General features: G+C 37.8%; 1 protein-coding gene across 3 annotated transcripts in view; it reads left to right on the forward strand.

Annotated features, from left to right (window-relative positions):
• Positions 1 to 18,725, forward strand: part of ACSS3 (acyl-CoA synthetase short chain family member 3) — a 168,274-nt gene that overhangs the window by 131,126 nt on the left and 18,423 nt on the right. For all 3 annotated transcript variants that reach the window (XM_068972184.1, XM_068972185.1, XM_068972186.1), the window contains exons 11-13: positions 999 to 1,062; positions 12,454 to 12,535; positions 14,916 to 15,038. In XM_068972184.1, the coding sequence (XP_068828285.1) occupies positions 999 to 1,062; positions 12,454 to 12,535; positions 14,916 to 15,038 (269 nt within the window). The remainder of the gene's footprint in view (positions 1 to 998; positions 1,063 to 12,453; positions 12,536 to 14,915; positions 15,039 to 18,725) is intronic.

Below are 18,725 nucleotides of genomic sequence, written 5' to 3' on the forward strand. Positions count from 1 at the left end.
AATACTCAATCTCTCATTTATTTAGTATGCTATGCAAGATTGTCGCTGAGTTTTCTTTTCAAGTGATTATTGTACAACACTATGAGAAGGAAATTATTTCCAGTTTTTAGATAGAGAAATTGGAGGGGTAATAGAATGAGAATATGTTCCGGGGCACATAGTAAATTGGCCACTGTGCTGAGATTTGGGGAAACAAAGATGAATTATCATGCATCGTGGCCTCACCTTTAATGAGCTCACATCTAGGGAGAGACAGATACTGGCACCGCTAATAACTGTCAGAATAGAATAGTGCTCTGGGAACACAGAGATGGGAGTGACTAACTTTTTCTAGAAGTAATGTTCTTCTTTTCTGATCACTTTTTTGAGTAGAATAACTTGGATGGATGAAGCCACAAAAAGGATCTATTAAAGCTTAAAACATAATGATATGTCCTTATTTCTAGTTTGTACTAGGTTACTGCTATGGGTACAAGCTTTGGTTTCCTAAAATCCTTCAGGGTTTTAACAGTGTAGCACAGAACACATTGGGATAATATTTGGGAAGGTTAAATTGAACTTTAAAGCTTATAAGCCTTAAATCAGAAAAAAAGAGTTTGCCAGGCTTTTAAATTCTTTATTTTTATTGTTTAAAATATGTTTTGTTTGTATTTTAAAACTTTGTATCCTTTAATTTTGAAAAGCTGTACATATTTTTAATATTTTTGACAGAATGAAAGGTTATGTTTGAATGGGTATAAACATAGAGTTTAATATTACCAGCATGTTCAAAATAGTGTCCTTATTTAAGGAAGACTCTGAAGAAAATGAATTATCTAATTAAAAATCAAAGACATGTACACTTTAAAATTTCTGAGACATTTTAGCATATTTATATATGTTCATGATCTCACAGGAGTTAAAGGATGCCTTTTTTAAGCTAGAGTTGGTAGATTAAATATGAAAACTTTCAAGCTTTAAGGTTATTTGTTTTTCTTTGTTTATATTTTACTTTGCAGTTATGATTTTGGATGACAACATGCAAAAATTGAAGGCTCGGTGTTTAGGAAACATCGTGGTAAAGTAAGCAAAATTTGCCATCTATTATTTAAAAGAGCAAGAATTGATATAGAAGATTAAGAAAAAATAGAGTGGTTGCAATGGTATTACTAGTGAAGAGGTTGCAGAAGAAGGTTGTGTATTGTTTGACAATACTCATTGCCTGGTCTTATAATTTAAACATGGAGGCCCCATAAAGTAGAACCAATTTAGATATGATTTTTAAAAAGATAAATCTTGCATCTTTTAAAAAATGTGTCTGATTATATAAGTAATGCACATATGATAAAATTAATATGAATACCAAAAATATAAAGAAGTATATAAAGTTTTTATACTGTAGCACTTCAGTAACAAGTGTTAATTTTGTTATATATATATATATGTATATATATGACTTTTTTTGACAAGCATTTTAGATTGTTGAAATTAGTTTATTCTTACGTACTCCTGTTTTTACTTAACCCTGTCTCACAGCATTTTAAATTTTATCTACCTGTTAAAAATGTTTATCCCCTTTCTAGGCCTCTTAGTCTTTTTTGAATATTATGATTATAAATAATGCTGTATTGAATAACCTTTTTGTGTTGTCTTTTCTGATCATTACAATGGTACTGAATAAATTTCTAAATGTGTAATTAGTAGCATGGGTCAAATAGTAGCGTGACATGTAATTCCTGACTCTTTAGGTACCACAGTTCCTTGCTAACAGTTTTCATCATTGTTCATTTGACAGATAAAATGTTAGAATTTATCATAAAAATATTCAAACTTACTTTGGTTGAATTAATACTTTGAAATTATTAAGCTTGGAGCAGCTGAAATGGAAGTTAAGTTGGAGACACACAATATGTGACATTTTGATGACTGATACAGGTAGCTTTAGTGCCTCTGATTAGCATGATGTTGTCATCTTTACTGACATATGTTAAGTAATAGAATTTTCCAGAATGAGCTGTTATAACTAAAGAACATTGCATGTGTTTTTTTTTAAGTTTTATTTTCTGTTTATTTAAAAGAACTCTTATTACTTGGCATTCTCAGATTGGTATAAAATTTTTCCTCAGGTTAATAAACATTTTAAGTCCTTTAAAGACTAAATGATAAATAGTAATTTTTAAAAGCATGTGTTTTTTTCTCAGGGAGAGATGCTGTAACCTCACAAAAATCTATAGAGGAGATGCACCTTATGATACAGTTCTTCTCAGATTCCTATTGTAAACAGTAAACACGAAAACACTTTATCACTATTTTAATTTAAATTTTAAGACGTGTTGCAAATGGAAAATCAGTTCTGAATATGCCATTTATATTCATATTTTTCTGAATAGGAGTACATATTAACATAGAATTGATTAAAATCTTTCAATTGATTGAAATTGAAAGGGGAAAAGTGTTGGGGACAAGGGGAGGGCTTGCTAAATAATAAGTCTGAACAAAATTGTGGGTGAATGTCTAGCTCATTTAGGGAAGTACATGGTTTGTGAGAATTTTGAAAAGCACTCCAGCAGCTTACATGTTTATATCACCCCTAACTCCAAGTGAGTCATCTGTTTCATAAAGCAGTGCTTGCAAGATCCCAGAGGTAGCATTTGTTGCCAGTGTAGTTTTAATCCCTCATGCATCCTGTCATTTTAATTACTGGTGGCTTCACCCCACAACCATTCCAAAATAATAAAGCAAATAAACTATAATTTTTTTTCTCATACCCATTAGTGTTACTTCAAGTACTTGAAAATGACACAACTATTGTCTTAAAATATTCTGTGCTTTAGATTGTCTCCAACTCAGAATGATTTTATTCCCCCTCTCTGTTCATAAACAGGGAATTTTATTTAGATTCGGGATTCTGAGATTTCACTATAAATTATTTGATGATACAGAATATTACGACATGCAGTGGACTTGGATTCCTCCCTTAGGTTAATAGTGAAACTGCTGCTTGCTGAGTCACTTCAGTCGTGTCCGACTCTGTGCGACCCCATGGACTGCAGCCTACCAGTCTCCTCCGTCCATCGGATTTTCCAAGCAAGAGTACTGGAGTGGGTTGCCATTGCCTTCTCCTAATAGTAAAACTAGGTGTTTGTAAATATTATATATATATATATATATATAATTATATTCAATATATATATATATAATTATTTTCAAAAAGTAAGATAGAAATAATGAAAAAAAAACACCCCCAAAACAGTTACCACCAAGATCTCTCTTTTTTTTTTTTTTCAAATCTCAGACTCTTGAAACCTTATTTCAGGAACTCATTTTTACCTGTGATAGTAAGGATTTCATTTTGAAACTCTCATCTGCAGTAGCCATTCCATTCTGACTCATTGACCTGAAAATTATTCACGCATCCCAATGGTTGCTTGCAGTATGCTAGGGTATTTCATATTTAATGTCTATCAAGACTTGTGTGTATTCATCTAGAGCTATTCTGTGTGCCTTGAGGGGACGTATCATTCATCCAGAATGGAAAATGTCCAATGAATGCTTTTTAAGAGCACATTAATAGATATATGTTTAATTGAATTAAGGGAAAAGCACACCTTCTTGACTTACAAACATTACCATGGCTTAAAAAAACTGTGTAGTTTGAGAAGAGAATAATTTTCCAGGTAGACCATATTCTAAAGAAGGGACCAGTAGCTACCTGGGTCCCCAGAACTGCTTGGTGGCTGTGGGCTTCCCTGGTGGCTCAGATGGTAAAGAATCTGCCTGCAATACAGGACACCTGGGTTCAGTCCCTGGGTCGGGAAGATCCCCTGGGGAAGGGAATGGCCTGGAGAATTCCATGGACAGAGGAGCCTGGTGGGCTACAGTCCATGGGCCTGCAAAGACAGGATGCTTTCACTTTCAAAAGGTTTTTGGTTAAGGATTTTGTATATGATATTTAGGATTCACAAAATATCTGAGCTTCTAATCTTTAAGAAATGTATTGACTCAATACATTGCATTTCTCAACTGTATTGAGAAATTAAAAATTTATAACATTCAACATCATAACAATTTCATTGTCAATATAGTCTTCATAAATGTTTCATTTTATTTGCAAACATGTAGGTTGTATTTTCTTCCCATCATTCCTGAATCTGTTCAGTGATTGTTAAGAAATAATAATCAGTGGTAAACTATAGGTATGTCTACTTGCTATATGATTTCAAAAGCAAAAATATAACCTTTTCTTTTTCAGAAGATGTTCTAGTTTGTATGGTGTATTGCTATATTTTATTATCTTTGCATGGATATAAAGTAAGGCCACCAATAATAAGAGTGACTCAGTTCATGAGGGACTTAAAACTGATCTGGCTTTAAAAGCCATTGTGGGGAGTGACTGCCAGTCAGAGTTAGGTGTCATTCTTCTCTATTATTCCTACTTACACTTTTTGTTAGTACTTATGTAATAATTAAGAGGAATATTCTTTAAAAGAACAGTATTCTGTAATGCTGTTCATGTTCACTAGTTATACTTGAAGTGATTAGAAAAATAGAAAAATCTACATGGAATGTTTGAAATGTATGGAGCTCAAACTACATTAAAGTAATTCAGTACAAACATATATATTATGTCTCACTGTTTTAATCCCAAATTTGTTTGCTTTTTGTAAATACAGCTGTAGCTTCTTGTTGCACTATAAAATCTGTTATGACTAGTGTAAATGATATTTGAAATTATCTTTCTCCTGCAGTTTCTTTAAAATCTGAAGCTATAATCATATGTCCAAGTTTTACAAGGTGCTAAGCATAGCTTAGCACCATTGTATGATTCATTTTATCATGTTATGATGACTCATCCCTAAATCAGAAATAATAATATGTGATAATTTTGAAAAAAAACCTTCTTGATCCACTTTTGCTCTTTTAACTTCCTTTGTTAAGGCTTTCTAAAAATCCCTGCTTTTCTCTTGAGGATCCCTAACGAGAAGGTAGACATTTTAGAGATTCCTAAACTACTGTAGATCCTATGATGTAATAAACATGACTTTTACAGTTCTGGTAGATTTCTTGCTTTCAAAGAATTTATCTTTCTATAAGAAGAGAAAATGACATGCCTGCATGGAGGTAGAAAATTCTTTTGATTTTGAAACTTACTCCAGGCAGTTCATTTTGTGGGTAAGTTATGATATCTGAATTGCTATGAATACAGAATGTTCATGAATTTTAGAAGGTTCTTCTGTAATTGCATCCAGGCTCCAAAGTACAGAAATAAAACTGAGTCAGTAATTCCCAGGCAACACTGCGCAGGGCATGAAAGCAAAGTTGAACTGCAGTTGCTTTCCTCAGTGCCACAGCGCTCGCTGTTACTAAAGCCATGGGTCTCTGACTCTTCCTGACTCGTGGACACACCTTTTTCTTTGGCCAGACACGGTTGTTGCTGTCGGAAGCGCAGCTTGTCTGCCTCTTGCTGTGTCCGCTGGCCTGCGCCCTGCAGGCAGTAATGGGGTGCCAGGGAGTTAGATGGCCTCGTCTGGGGGGCTTTACTCTGGTGCCTGCTGGTTTCTCAGCCTCCAGATATTGAACACTTGGTCTTTAATGATGTTTGTTCACATCTTTACAGTTTGGCAAGAATGACTTGGTCACTCACTGGGCTGCTGTCTCAGGAGATCAGGAAAGCTTTCGTTCACCAGGGTATCCTTTGACTAAACCAGGGCTGGCATGGGGTTGTTATCCCATTCCTTCCTACATCTCCTATGCAGATTTTAGTATGATCTTTTTATTAGCCTTAAAACAACACTGTGAGTTCAGCAGTGGAACATATATTATCTCGTTTTTTTAAAATCTAAAACATCATTAAAATCTAAACATCATTAGTAGTTATGCAGCTAGAACTCACATTTCTTACCCAGTTGTTTGTCTACCCAGAGAGAAAGAAACTGTGGCCTACTAAGTCACTTCTGGGGAGACGAAAAATAGCTTCCTAGAAAAATCTCCAGTAGAGCCTAAAGACCTCACAGGAAATTCTGAGAGTGCAAAGTTGGGATCTGACTCTAGAATTCTCTAGGGAACAGGAGTTCTGTCTTCAATTTATTTCTGATACAAATGGGCATTCCTGATGGAGTATTGAATATAGACTATCCTTTATGTGGGATTGGAGGCACCTAGGAGTTTTATTTTTCAGATTGGTCAGGGATGTTTACCTTCTACAGTGATGGATCTTCTCTTCCTTCATTAGCTGTTTAAGGATTTCCGTGGGAAGAATGGGCTTCCCTGGTGGCTCAGATGGTAAAGAATCTGTCTGCAATGCAGGGGTCCCAGGTTTGATCCCTGGGTCAGAAAGATCCCCCGGAGAAGGGAATGGCAACCCATTCCAGTATTCTTTCCTGGAGAATTCCATGGACAGAGGAACCTGGCTGGTTTCCAGGTTTGCAGCCCACGGAGTTGCAAAAAAGTCAAACGCAGCTGAGTGACTAACACTTGGAAAAAATATTCTTTAAGAGGAACTCCACATTCACAATTGGATGGATTATAACAAAATTCTCCTTTTCACTCTGGGAAGACTTAGGGAAGATATCACAGGGTGGTAGCATTTGACCTTATATTTGAAGGATGATAATGAACGCCTTAGATCTGAGTGCCTGAAAAATTATGGATGGAGATTCATAACATTGTGCAGGAGACTGTGACCAAAACCATCCCACAGAAACAGAAATTCAAGAAGGCAAAGTGGTTGTACGAAGAGGCCTTACAAATAGCCGAGAAAAGAGACAAAAAAGGCAAAGGAGAAGGGGAAAGATACACCCAACTGAATGCAGAGTTCCAGAGAAAACCAGGAAGAGAAAAGAAAGCCTTCTTAAGTGAAAAATGCAAAAAATAGAGGAAAGCAATAGACTGGGAAAGACTAGAGAGCTCTTTGAGAAAATTAGTGATCGCATGGGAACATTTCATGCAAAGATAGGCACAATCAAGGACAGAAGCGGCAAGGACCTAACAGAAACAGAAGATATTAAGAAGAGGTGGCAAGAATGCAAAGAACTGTACAAAAAAGGTCTTAATGACCCGGATAAACATGATGGTGTAATCACTCACCTAGAATCAGACATCCTGGAGTGTAAAGTCAAGTGGGCCTTAGGAAGCATTACTATGAACAAAGTAGAGATGATGGAATCCAGCTGAGCTATTTCAAATCCTAAAAGATGATGCTGTTAAAGTGCTACCGTAAATATGTCAGTAGATTTGGAAGACTCAGCAGTGGCCACAGGACTAAAAACGGTCAGTTTTCATTCCAATCCCAAAGAAGGGCAATGCCAAAGAATGCTCAAACTACCATACACTTGTGCTCATTTCATATACTAGCAAGGTAATGCTCAAAATCCTTCAAGCTATGTCAACAGTACGTGAACTGAGAGCTTCCAGACATAACAACTGGATTTAGAAAAGGCAGAGGAACCAGAGATCAAAGTGCCAACATCTGTTGGGTCATAGAAAAAACAAGGGAACTCCAGAAAAACATCTACTTTTGCCTTGTTGACTAAAGCGTTTGACTGTGGATCATAACGAACTATGAAAAATCTTGAAGAGGCGGGAATTCCAGACCACCTTTTGTGCCTGCTATGTATGTGGGTCAAGAAGCCACAGTTAGAACTGGACATGGAAAAACAGACTTATTCCAAATTGGGAAAGGAGTACATCAAGGTTGTATATTGTCACCCTGCTTGTTTAACTTATATGTAGAGTACATCATGTGAAATACTGGCCTGGATGAATCACAACCTGGAATCAAGATTTCCAAGAGAAACAGCAACAACTTCAGATATGCAGATGACACCAATGACACCACTCTAAGGAACTAAGAGCCTCTTGATGAGGGTTAAAGAAGAGAGTGAAAAAGCTGACTTTAAACTCAACATTCAAAAAACAAAGATCATGGCATTCAGTCCCATCACTTCATGGCAAATAAAACAGGAAAAGTGGAAACAGTGACAGATTTTATTTCCTGGGCTCCAAAATCACTGAGGATGGTGATTGCAGCCAAGAAAAGAAAAGAATCTTCCTCCTTGGAAGAAAAACTATGACAAACTTAGGCAGTGTATTAAGAAACAGGGTAATCACTTTGCTGACAAGGGTGTATATAGTCCCAGCTGTGGTTTTTCCAGTAGTCACGTGCAGATGTGAGAGTTGGACCATAAAGGAGGCTGAACACCAAATAATTGATGCTTTTGAATTATGGTGCTGGGGAAGACTCTTGAGAGTCCCTTGGATAGCAAGTAGATCAAACCAGTCAATCCTCTAGGAAAGTGAATGTTGCTCAGTCAAGTCTTACTGTTTGCGAGCCCATGGACTATACAGTCAATGAAATTCTCCAGGCCAGAATACTGAAATGGGTAGCTTTTCCCTTCTCCGGAGGATCTTCCCAAGCCAGGGATCGAACCCAGGTCTCCACATTGCAGGTGGATTCTTTACCAGCTGAGTCACAAGGGAAGCACATCTTAAAGGAAATCAACCCTAAATATTTATTGAATAGACTTACACTGAAGCTGAAGCTCTAGTACTTGGCCACCTGATGTGAAGAGCCGACTCATTGGAAAAGACTCTGATGCTGGGAAAGATTGAGGGCAGAAAGCGAAGGGGGCGACAGAGGGTGAAATGGTTGAATGGACATGAGTTTGAGCAAACTCTGAGAGATACTGAAGGACAGAGAAGCTGGGGTACTGCAGTCTGTGGGGTCACAAAGAGTCAGGATTTAGTGACTGAACTTGTAAACAACAAGGCATTAAGCAGCATGTTTCTTAGTATTTTCAGAAAATTTCCTTCCGTCTACCTTTCCAATGAATTTTTATGTTATTGTAACTACAGAAAAAAAGAAAGTATTCTTTTTCTAAGTAAAACCTGCATTTAATATAGAATAAACATTAGGTTAGCAACAAGAAAAGTGTTACTTTTGAATACTGCAGAAAACAATTCCGGTCTAGCTCATATACACCTAACTTTTTTTCTGGAGACTATTGCTTCTCACATATTTTATACATATTCATGTACAAAATCACTGATACTTCCAGTTCTGGAACTCCCTCTTCTTTCCTGCTTTGCATTAGGACCGTTAAGTGTTACCTTCCAAGGTTCCTTCTTTAGAGTCTCTTTTCAATAGTCAATTAACATTTGAACTTTTCAATTCACCAGACTTTATTAGTGAAGAATTGGTAGCATTCTCTTACTTTATCCTACTAATTATCAACTGCAACTTCATATCTTGCTTTCCTGCCTGTTCCTCAGTTAGCTTTGGGGATAATAAAGAAGTTTCCTAGGGGCATCTCAAAAATGACTCAGGACCAGACACATATGCCATTGGCCACAGATTCATACCTTCAGTTCAGTTCAGTTCAGTTCAGTCGCTCAGTCGTGTCCGACTCTTTGCGACCCCATGAATCGCAGCACTCCAGGCCTCCCTGTCCATCACCAACTCCCAAAGTTCACTCAAACTCATGTCCATCGAGTCCGTGATGCCATCCAGCCATCTCATCCTCTGTCGTCCCCTTTTCCTCCTGCCCCCAATCCCTCCCAACATCAGAGTCTTTTCCAATGAGTCAACTCTTCTCATGAGGTGGCCAAAGTACTGGAGTTTCAGCGTTAGCATCATTCCTTCCAAAGAAATCCCAGGGCTGATCTCCTTTAGAACGAACTGATTGGATCTCCTTGCAGTCCATGGGACTCTCAAGAGTCTTCTCCAGCACCACAGTTCAAAAGTATCAATTCTTCGGTGCTCAACTTTCTTAACAGTCCAACTTTCGCATCCATACATGACCGCTGGAAAAACCATAGCCTTGACTAGATGGACTTTTGTTGGCAAAGTGATGTCTCTGCTTTTGAATATGCTATCTAGGTTGGTCATAACTTTCCTTCCAAGGAGTAAGTATCTTTTAATTTCATGGCTGCAATCACCATCTGCTGTGATTTTGGAGCCCCCAAAAGATAAAGTCTGACACTGTTTCCACTGTTTCCCCATCTATTTCCCATGAAATGATGGGACCTTGGCTGGTGATAAAAAAAGTTCCCTTCCAAGAGTTCCTGATAGTATAGGGTTTAACCATCTGTAAAACTTGCCTGACAAATATCTTGAATATAAACACTCAAGATTGTTGATGTTATATCATTAATTTAATGGAAAAGACATCATTCTTTACAGTCCTTCTCCCTACATGTTCTAAAAAAACACTAAATTTCCTGTAATACACAATATGCCAGAATCTCTGTTCATCTTGGAAAATGGTTTATATATATTTACCATTCATGTCTGACATAGTGACTGAGGAATGCCAAACACTCCACAAATACTTGATTGAATGCAGAAAATAAATGCAGGAGTTAATGTGTGCATGAATGAATAAGTTAATTAAATGATCAAAGAATTCTTCTGGTGTTTTCTTCTCTAACTCTCAAATCTCCACCCTCTCTCCATTGGCTACTTCTGCTTAAGTATTTCACATCTTAAATCTGCCTGTCTCTCCATTAAACCCCGATTTGCTTCTCTCCTTCTGGTCGCCCTCCAGCATGTACGCATTGTTCTTTGTATGCGCAATATTATGTGTTTAAGAATTTGGATCAGCAGTTCTGTGTATCCCTGTATCAGGTGGAACTAAGTAGAAACTGCTCCTCCTCTACCCAACGTGTACATTCAAATGTACCTCAGACCCCACCCAGCTCTGCTGTCTCCAATACAGCCTAACATAGAAAAGTCAGTTAAAGGACCTGACGGGATTGTATGCTTCAGCTTGCCGGCTTCCTGCAAGTTAGCGATGAGCAGTAATAGTAACCGTAGTAACAATACAGCAGTATCTCTGTAGTTTTTAATTTTTCTGGTTATAAAATGCTTTCCCGTGTGTTTTATGAAATGATACGAGGTCCAGAAACACTGAGGTCACAGTTTTCCTCCATCTTAAAATAGTACAGAAAGGAGACTTAGCAAGGGAAGAGCTTGGGCAGGCTAGACGTGGTGGGAAAGGATGATCCTAGCTGGGTGGCTGATCCCACTGGGGACAGCGTTTTCTCCTGACAGAATGTGAGAGTACAATTCAGTGTCTCAGAAGTCGAATACTGGGGTTGGAAGTGGGTAATGTTGCCTCATGTTGGCAGTCACCGTGTCTGCCTCACCTTCCATTTTCCCATGTCAGCACTATGAAATCACTGCTTCCCTTGGTGTCTTGTGTGAGCACCAGAGGGTAGGGTTTTGAAAATCTTTAAATTTTATAGTATCTAAAGTTATAAACTGTAAAGCATCTCACAAGTTTCTGTGTCCAGAAAATACACTGAGTGGTTATTTTTGATAGGTGATGCTTCCTACAGGGAAGTGATATGAGAATTTACTTATTTATTTATGTAAAGATAGATAGATATGGGCTTCGCAGGTGGTACAGTAGTAAAAAAATCTGCCTGCCAATGCACGAGGCACAAGAGACTCAGTTTTGATCCTTGGATCTGGAAGATCCTGTGGAGTGGGAAATGGCAGCCCACTCCAGTATTCTTGCCTGGAAAACTCCGTGGACAGAGGAGCCTGGTGGGCTGCTGAGCCCACGGGGTCACAAAGAATGGGACATGACTGAGCACATGCACGCACAGATAGAGGTGAGCCTTTGCCATATGTGTGTGCTTAATTGCTCAATCGTGCCTGGCTCTCTGCGACCCCATGGACTGGCTTCTCTGTCCATGGGATTCTCCAGGCAAGAATACTGGAGTGGGTTGCCATGCCTTCCTGCAGGGGATCTTCTCAACCCAGGGATCGAACCCAGGTCTCCCACATTGCAGGCAGATTCTTATATATAATCCCTGTTTAATACTATGGAAAGAAAGAAGGAAATAGAAGAGGAAATTGATTACAAAGAACAGATATATGCTATCTTCTATTTTATATGCTCACATGTCTTCATGAGTTCATAGGGGTGAGAAATAACATAGGTCTGAATTGTCATGAAAAGGAAGACTAGGAGAGGGAAGAGTGGGGAGGCACATTGTTTGTGAAGATAAGACTATTCATGGGATTTTTCATTGGATCATCTCCCTACACAACGAGACTGGCAAAGGGGGCAGTTGGTACCTTGATACATCAAAAATAAATTGATTTATTTGCCTATGGTGGAAGGAAATTTCCCTTAAAAAGTAATATAATGATGCATTTCTGGTTCCTTTCTGCAGATGTTATGCTTCTTACCAAAACAGTGATTGATGCTAATCACTATCTGAATGCCAAGATGTGTGCCTTTGGTGCCCTTCTCAGAAACTGCAGTTACCCCTCCATGAATTTGCTATGTCTTGGTCAGCTGCTTCACTCACAATTAGACATGATCTATCTATCAGGTTTAGGGGTTTCAATTCAATGTGGGACTTGAATTGTTCTTACTCATCATGGTGGAAAATGATTACTTCTAATCAATCTGTCTTTATTACCACTTTCATCCTAATTCTCATGCTCTGTTTTTATATAAGGTTGCCATTACCACCTGGAGCGTTTTCAGGACTCTGGAAGAATCAAGAGGCATTCAAGCATTTATACTTTGAAAAATTTCCTGTAAGAATTTTATTATTCTTTTTTTAAACTCACCTTACATACTTCTCTGTAGTTCTTGCCTATTACATTGATCAGCTTACTCTTAGAATCATGGATCACAAAGCTACCCTAAAAGGTTATCTGGACCAGTTTCCAGCCCTCAGAGGGAAAGAATGCCCAAAGCTCAAATGTCTAAATAAGTCATTTTAATATTTTTTATCAGTTTCTGGACATAGAAATATCTTAGTTTCTCTTATTTCTTTCTGAAAGTTAACAGCCTTTCATTTTAGGAAAGGTTTTGCTAAACTAAAACTTTTGGAGACTTTCTATATGATTTCTTGCGTTGGATTCCTCCTCACAGACTGGGAACACCTGATTGGAACTGGACAGTTGTCATTAGAACCTCATTAGTGGTAAAGAGCCCACCTGCCAGCACAGGAGACACAGTAGACATGGGTTCCATCTGTGGGTTGGCAAGATCCCTTGGAGGACGAATGACAACCCACTCCAGGATTCTTCCCTGGAGAAGCTCAGGACAGAGGAGCCTGGCGGGCTACAGTCCCTAGGGTTGCAAAGAGTCGAACATGACTGAAGCAACTTAGCACTCATGCACACCTCCTCTGTATGAGCAAAATTTGAGGAGCATTTGTTCTGCTTGCCAGAAATTGTATTTTTTTAATCCCTTTGCCTATTATTGGCATTCATTCCTGAGTGCCCTCTGAGTTCTTTATTTTAAAACACAAATACAGGATAAAAACAGTATACTCAACATCCAACTTTAGTGCTTTGGATAACAAAAAGTATCTTTTTACATTCTGTCTTATCCTTTTCCTGTTACTCTGTGGTTTATGTTTATAATAGTACATAATTGATAGTACACAAAAGGGTCCCACTCTCATCTTGCTGCTGTCTTTTCACCTCTATTTCTTTCCCTTAGAGAAATACCTGGTCCTCATTATGCACTGGGTAAAAAAAGAATGAATGATTAGAATTGCATTAAAAAACAAAGGTGAGTCTAAGTACTTAGCATTCTATCCTTTTTATTTGTGAGTGAAGGAAACCTAACCTAATCAACTAGACAAATGACAAGAATTAAAATAGCTTCCTTGAGAAAGACATCTCAGGGTTAAATGACCTCAGTAGCCAAGATTAAACATGCCCCAAGGGACTGTGGCCAAGAAGATTTGTCTAGAATTGACGCCAATAAGCCCCATCTATCTGCCCAGTGGGCCCCAGTCAAATCATCAGAGAACTGATGTGATTAATTACAGCCTGACAGTGACATATGATATGCAAGTGTGGTTTTCAACATGAGCACCTTTAACAAAACTGAAAGCTCCTTCAAAGCCCCATGAACCGCAGTTTATGATTAAACTAGGTATAGTGAATCTATACTCTGTCTTGTTACCTCAGCCCTGTCAACTGAACAGCTCAGAAGGTTTGAATAACTTGCGCACTGTTTAGAGTAACAGAGCAGACTTTTGGACCCATAATTTCTGGCTCCAGGGCCCATGTTCTTAACTGTATTCTAGATTGCCTTTCTTACAGTAATTGCTGTAAGAGTTGCCAATTATTGAGGATTTATGATGTGCCTCAGTCTGCCCTCTTTATATGCTCCATCTCATTTATGCTTCTCCTAACCTTATAAGGCATGGCCCATTACCCTGTTTAATAGATGAGCATACTGAGTCTTAGGAAGATTAAGAAACACAAATAGTGACTTGCCTGGATTTATCTGGAAGCCCAAGCTCATCATACAGGTATTAACGCAGTTCTGAAGCATTAGGGGAAGGAATATTTCTTTCCTTCTAATTCTTATTCTTGATTTTTCATTCTCTTGTGACATCTGGACCAGTGAAACTGTACTGTTACTCTGAGTTGACAAAAAATTAAGTTTTATACTTACTATTTAACTATCATTTCATTGAAGCTCGAGTCCAATCCAAATGTATGTTAACAAATTAGTGGTCTATTTTTGTAATAATAATTATTATACTATATATATATATAAATAAATAGAGAGCTTTAAGACCTTTACAAATTAACACAAGAAATCTATCAAAGAACTACTTTTGCAATACCCTAGCATACTGGAAATATTGAGCTATTACTTCTCCATTAAAAGAGGAAATTGGGTTCGTAAACTTTGAAACTCTCAGTCCAAATGCTTAGCTTCAACATATATAAGAACACTTTAATTTATTCCTGGGTGTCAAGGGGGCAAAGAGATTCTATTAATAGTAAGCTTTCAAAATCAGAACTAATGGAGTTCAATAGGCTAGTTGTGAGAAAGCCAAATGCAAACCTATTTTTATCCTATTTTATATTTTACCAAGATTAAAAATAATTACATTACCTAATACTAGATGCTAATCAGACATTATTTATTCTTTATTTTCAGGGATACTATGACACCATGGATGCTGGGTACATGGATGAAGAAGGCTACGTTTATGTTATGTCTCGAGTTGATGACGTGATAAACGTTGCAGGTCACAGGATTTCTGCAGGTGCCATTGAGGAGGTATTGATGAATATTGGTCTCTTATTCTAGATAGTATTTAGGGATAGAACTAAGTTAAAGTCAATACTGAGGTTGTCATTCGACCTGAAAAATGATCAGGCCCTTCCTTGTGGTCACTCAGGTATTTCCCTCACCTTCCTTTCTCTCCTGTGGATTTTCCTGTTCTCCATATTCCCCTGATTTCTGCCTGCATAATAGGAATTTTAAGTGCTTACATATATTTCTAATTTATGGGAGAGTCTGTATACATTTGCACCTCCATCTTTGCTACTTGATTGCTTCTAGCATCTTGATTTGCTCTTATTTGATAACCAGGTTTGTATATAGTCTTTACTTGGTGTGATATTTAAACATTTTATTGTACTCTTAAATCCTGAGAATTTTCTTCCAATGTAAATTATACCAAGTCTCCAGAAGAGTGTTTTAAAATGTTCTCTCTCTTTTTTTAAATTTACCTTAAAACAGAGTAAAATACTCCTTTTTATTGTGTAATGCTTGTGCTAAGTTACTCAGTCGTGTGTGACTCTTTGCAACCCCATGGACTGTAGCCCACCAAGCTCCTCTGTCCATGGGATTCTCCAGGCAAGAATACTGGAGTGGGTTGCTGTTCTTTTCTCCAGGGGATCTTCCTGACCCAGGGATTGGACTCATGACTCCTGTGTCTTTCCTGCATTGAAAGTGGATTCTTTACTGCTGAGCTACCTGGGAAGCCCTTATTGTGTAATATTTGTATAGATTCTTGTAACCATCACAAACAAACAGGATAAAGAAAAATTTCAGCACTGCCAAAGAGTTCCCTTCTTTATTCTGACCCTTCCCATGCCTAACCCCTGGGAACTACTAATTTTTTTCTGTTCCTATTGTTGTTTTTGCCTCCTCTAGAATGTTGTATAAATGGAATAATGCAATATGTAACCTTTGGAGACTGGGTTATTTTATTTGAGATCCATTCAAGTTGTTGTGTGTATTGATAATTAGTCCTTTTATGTTTCTGTGCAGTATTTCATTGTGTGGATGTACTAACCCATTTGTGTTTCCTTTACTATTAAAGGGGTTTTTTTTGTGTGTTTTTTTTTTAATGCTTCTCAGAGAAGGCAATGGCAACCCACTCCAGTACTCTTGCCTGGAAAATCCCATGGATAGAGGAGCCTGGTAGGCGGCAGTCCATGAGGTTGCTAAGAGTCGGACACGACTGAGCGACTTCGCTTTCACTAAATGCTTCTAGTCTGAGACAGTTGTAAATAATGCTGTTGTATACATTCAAGTTTTTGTGCAAAAATTAGTTTTCATTTCTCTAGGTTAAATACTAATAGTGAGTTTGCTGGGTTACACTGGTAAGCGTATGTTTAAGCTTATAAGAAATTGCCAGATGGTTTTCTAGAGTGGCTGTGCCATTTTCTATTCCCATGCGTAGAGTCTGAGTGCTCCTGTTTCGTCTCATCTTTATTAGTACTTGGAATTGTCATTATTCCCAATGTTAATGGTTCTAATAGATATGTAAAGGTATATCACTGTGCTTTAAATTTGCTTGTCTGTAATGGCTAATGGGCCTTGCCTGGAAGCTCAGTGGTAAAGAATCCGCCTGCCAGCACAGGAGACGTGGATTTTGATCCCTGGGTTGGGAAGATCCTTGGAGAAAAAAATGGCAACCCGCTCCAGTATTCTTGCCTGGGAAATCCCATGGACAGAGGAGCCTGGTCCATGGGATCACAAAGGAGTGAGACACGACTTAGTGACTACACAACAGCAACAATGACTAGTGATGCTAGAAACCTTTTCCTGTGTTTATTTGCCATTCATATATCAGGTGAAATATCTGTTAAAATCTTCTGCCTATTTCTAAAAAATATATAGACTCCTGGGGATTATATATATATATATACACTCACACACACACACACACACACACACACACACACACATCTATGATGATGATGATGACCTAGTCACTAAGTTGTATCCGACTCTTGCAACCCCATGGACTGTAGCCTGTCGGGCTCCTATATATATATAAACTCTCAAAACTGAGCAATGAGGAAAAAACCCAATTTTTAAAAAATAGGCAAAAGATTTTAACATATTTCACCAAAGAAGATACATTTATGTGTATGTATATATATATATATATATATATATATACATATTCTGGATACAAGCCCTATATTTTCTAGTCTGTGACTGGTCTCTTTATTCTCTTAAAAGTGCTCTTAGTAGCGCTTGCTCGCTCAGTCATGTCGGACTCTTTTGCAATCCCATGGAGTGGAGCCTGTCTGGTTTCTCTGTCCATGGAATTTTCTAGGCGAGAGTACTGAAGTGGGTTGCTATTTCCTACTCCTGGGGATGTTCCTGACCCAAGGATCAAAAGAACCTGCATCTCCTTCGTCTCCTGCATGGGCAGGTGTATTCTTTACTGCTTATGAAGTGAAGTGAAAGTCGCTCATTTGTGTCCGACTCTTTGCAACCCCATGGACTGTATAGTCCATGAAATTCTCCAGGCCAGAATACTGGAGTGGGTAGCCTTTCCCTTCTCCAAGGGGTCTTCCCAACCCAGGGATCGAACTCAGGTTTCCCACATTGCAGGTGGATTCTTTACCAGCTGAGCCACAAGAGAATCTCAAGAATACGGGAGTGGGCAGCCTATCCTTTCTCCAGTGTATCGTCCCAACCCAGGATTAAACCGTCTTAATAGAGCAAAAGTCTAATTCACCATTTTTTTTTCTTTTATGGATCATGGTATTTATCTAAGAACTCTTTCCTAAACCAAGGTCATATTTTCTTCTTTGTTTTCACCTAAACATTATGTAATTTTGTCATTTACCCTTAGTTTTATTTTTTTACATTTTACCTCAGTATACATTTATATTTTGAGCATTTTTTTTTTTGTATATGGTGCAAGGTACAGGTTGAGGATTTTTTTTAATATGGATGTTAATTATTCCACGTGTCATTTGTTGACTGGACTTTCTCTATTGAATTGCCTTTGCACCTTTGTAGAAAATTAGCTAAAAATATTTGAGTGGATCTTTTTCCAGAGTATCTTCAATTTTTTTAATCTCTGTGTTTTTCTTGTCACCAATACTTTTCTCTCTTGATACTACTGCATTGTATAATGTCTAACAATTGAATAGTGTCCACAGTTTTCAAAATTTCTCCACTTATTCAAAATCGTTGTGGATATTCTGTTCCTTTACTTTTCCATTTATATTTTAGAGTGAGCTTTTCTATAGTTAAAATTAACCCTGCATGGATTTTTAATTGCAATTATGTTAAATCTGTAGACTGATTTGAGAAACATTGATATCTGGACTATAGTGAATTGTCTAATCCATGAATTTCATACATCTCTCCATTTATTTACTTTTTTTGATGTTTCATTAACATTTTATGTTTAAGTATGTAGAATATTTTCTTAATTTATACCTTAGTATTTAGTTTTTTTAGCTACTATAAATAGAAGTTTTTAAAAAAAATTGTTTTCCAAATTTTCTTGGGCTTCCCTGGTAGCTCAGCTGGTAAAGAATCTGCCTGCAATGAAGGAGACCTAGGTTCAATCCCTAGGTTGGGAAGATCCCCTGGAGGAAGGCATGGCAAGTCACTCCAGTATTCTTGCCTGGAGAACCCTATGGACAGAGGAGCCTGGTGGGCTACAGGCCACGGGGTCGCAAAGAGTCGGACACAACTGAGCAA

The sequence above is a fragment of the Capricornis sumatraensis genome, chromosome 4, assembly GCF_032405125.1.
Source record: "Capricornis sumatraensis isolate serow.1 chromosome 4, serow.2, whole genome shotgun sequence".
Lineage (NCBI taxonomy): Eukaryota > Metazoa > Chordata > Mammalia > Artiodactyla > Bovidae > Capricornis > Capricornis sumatraensis.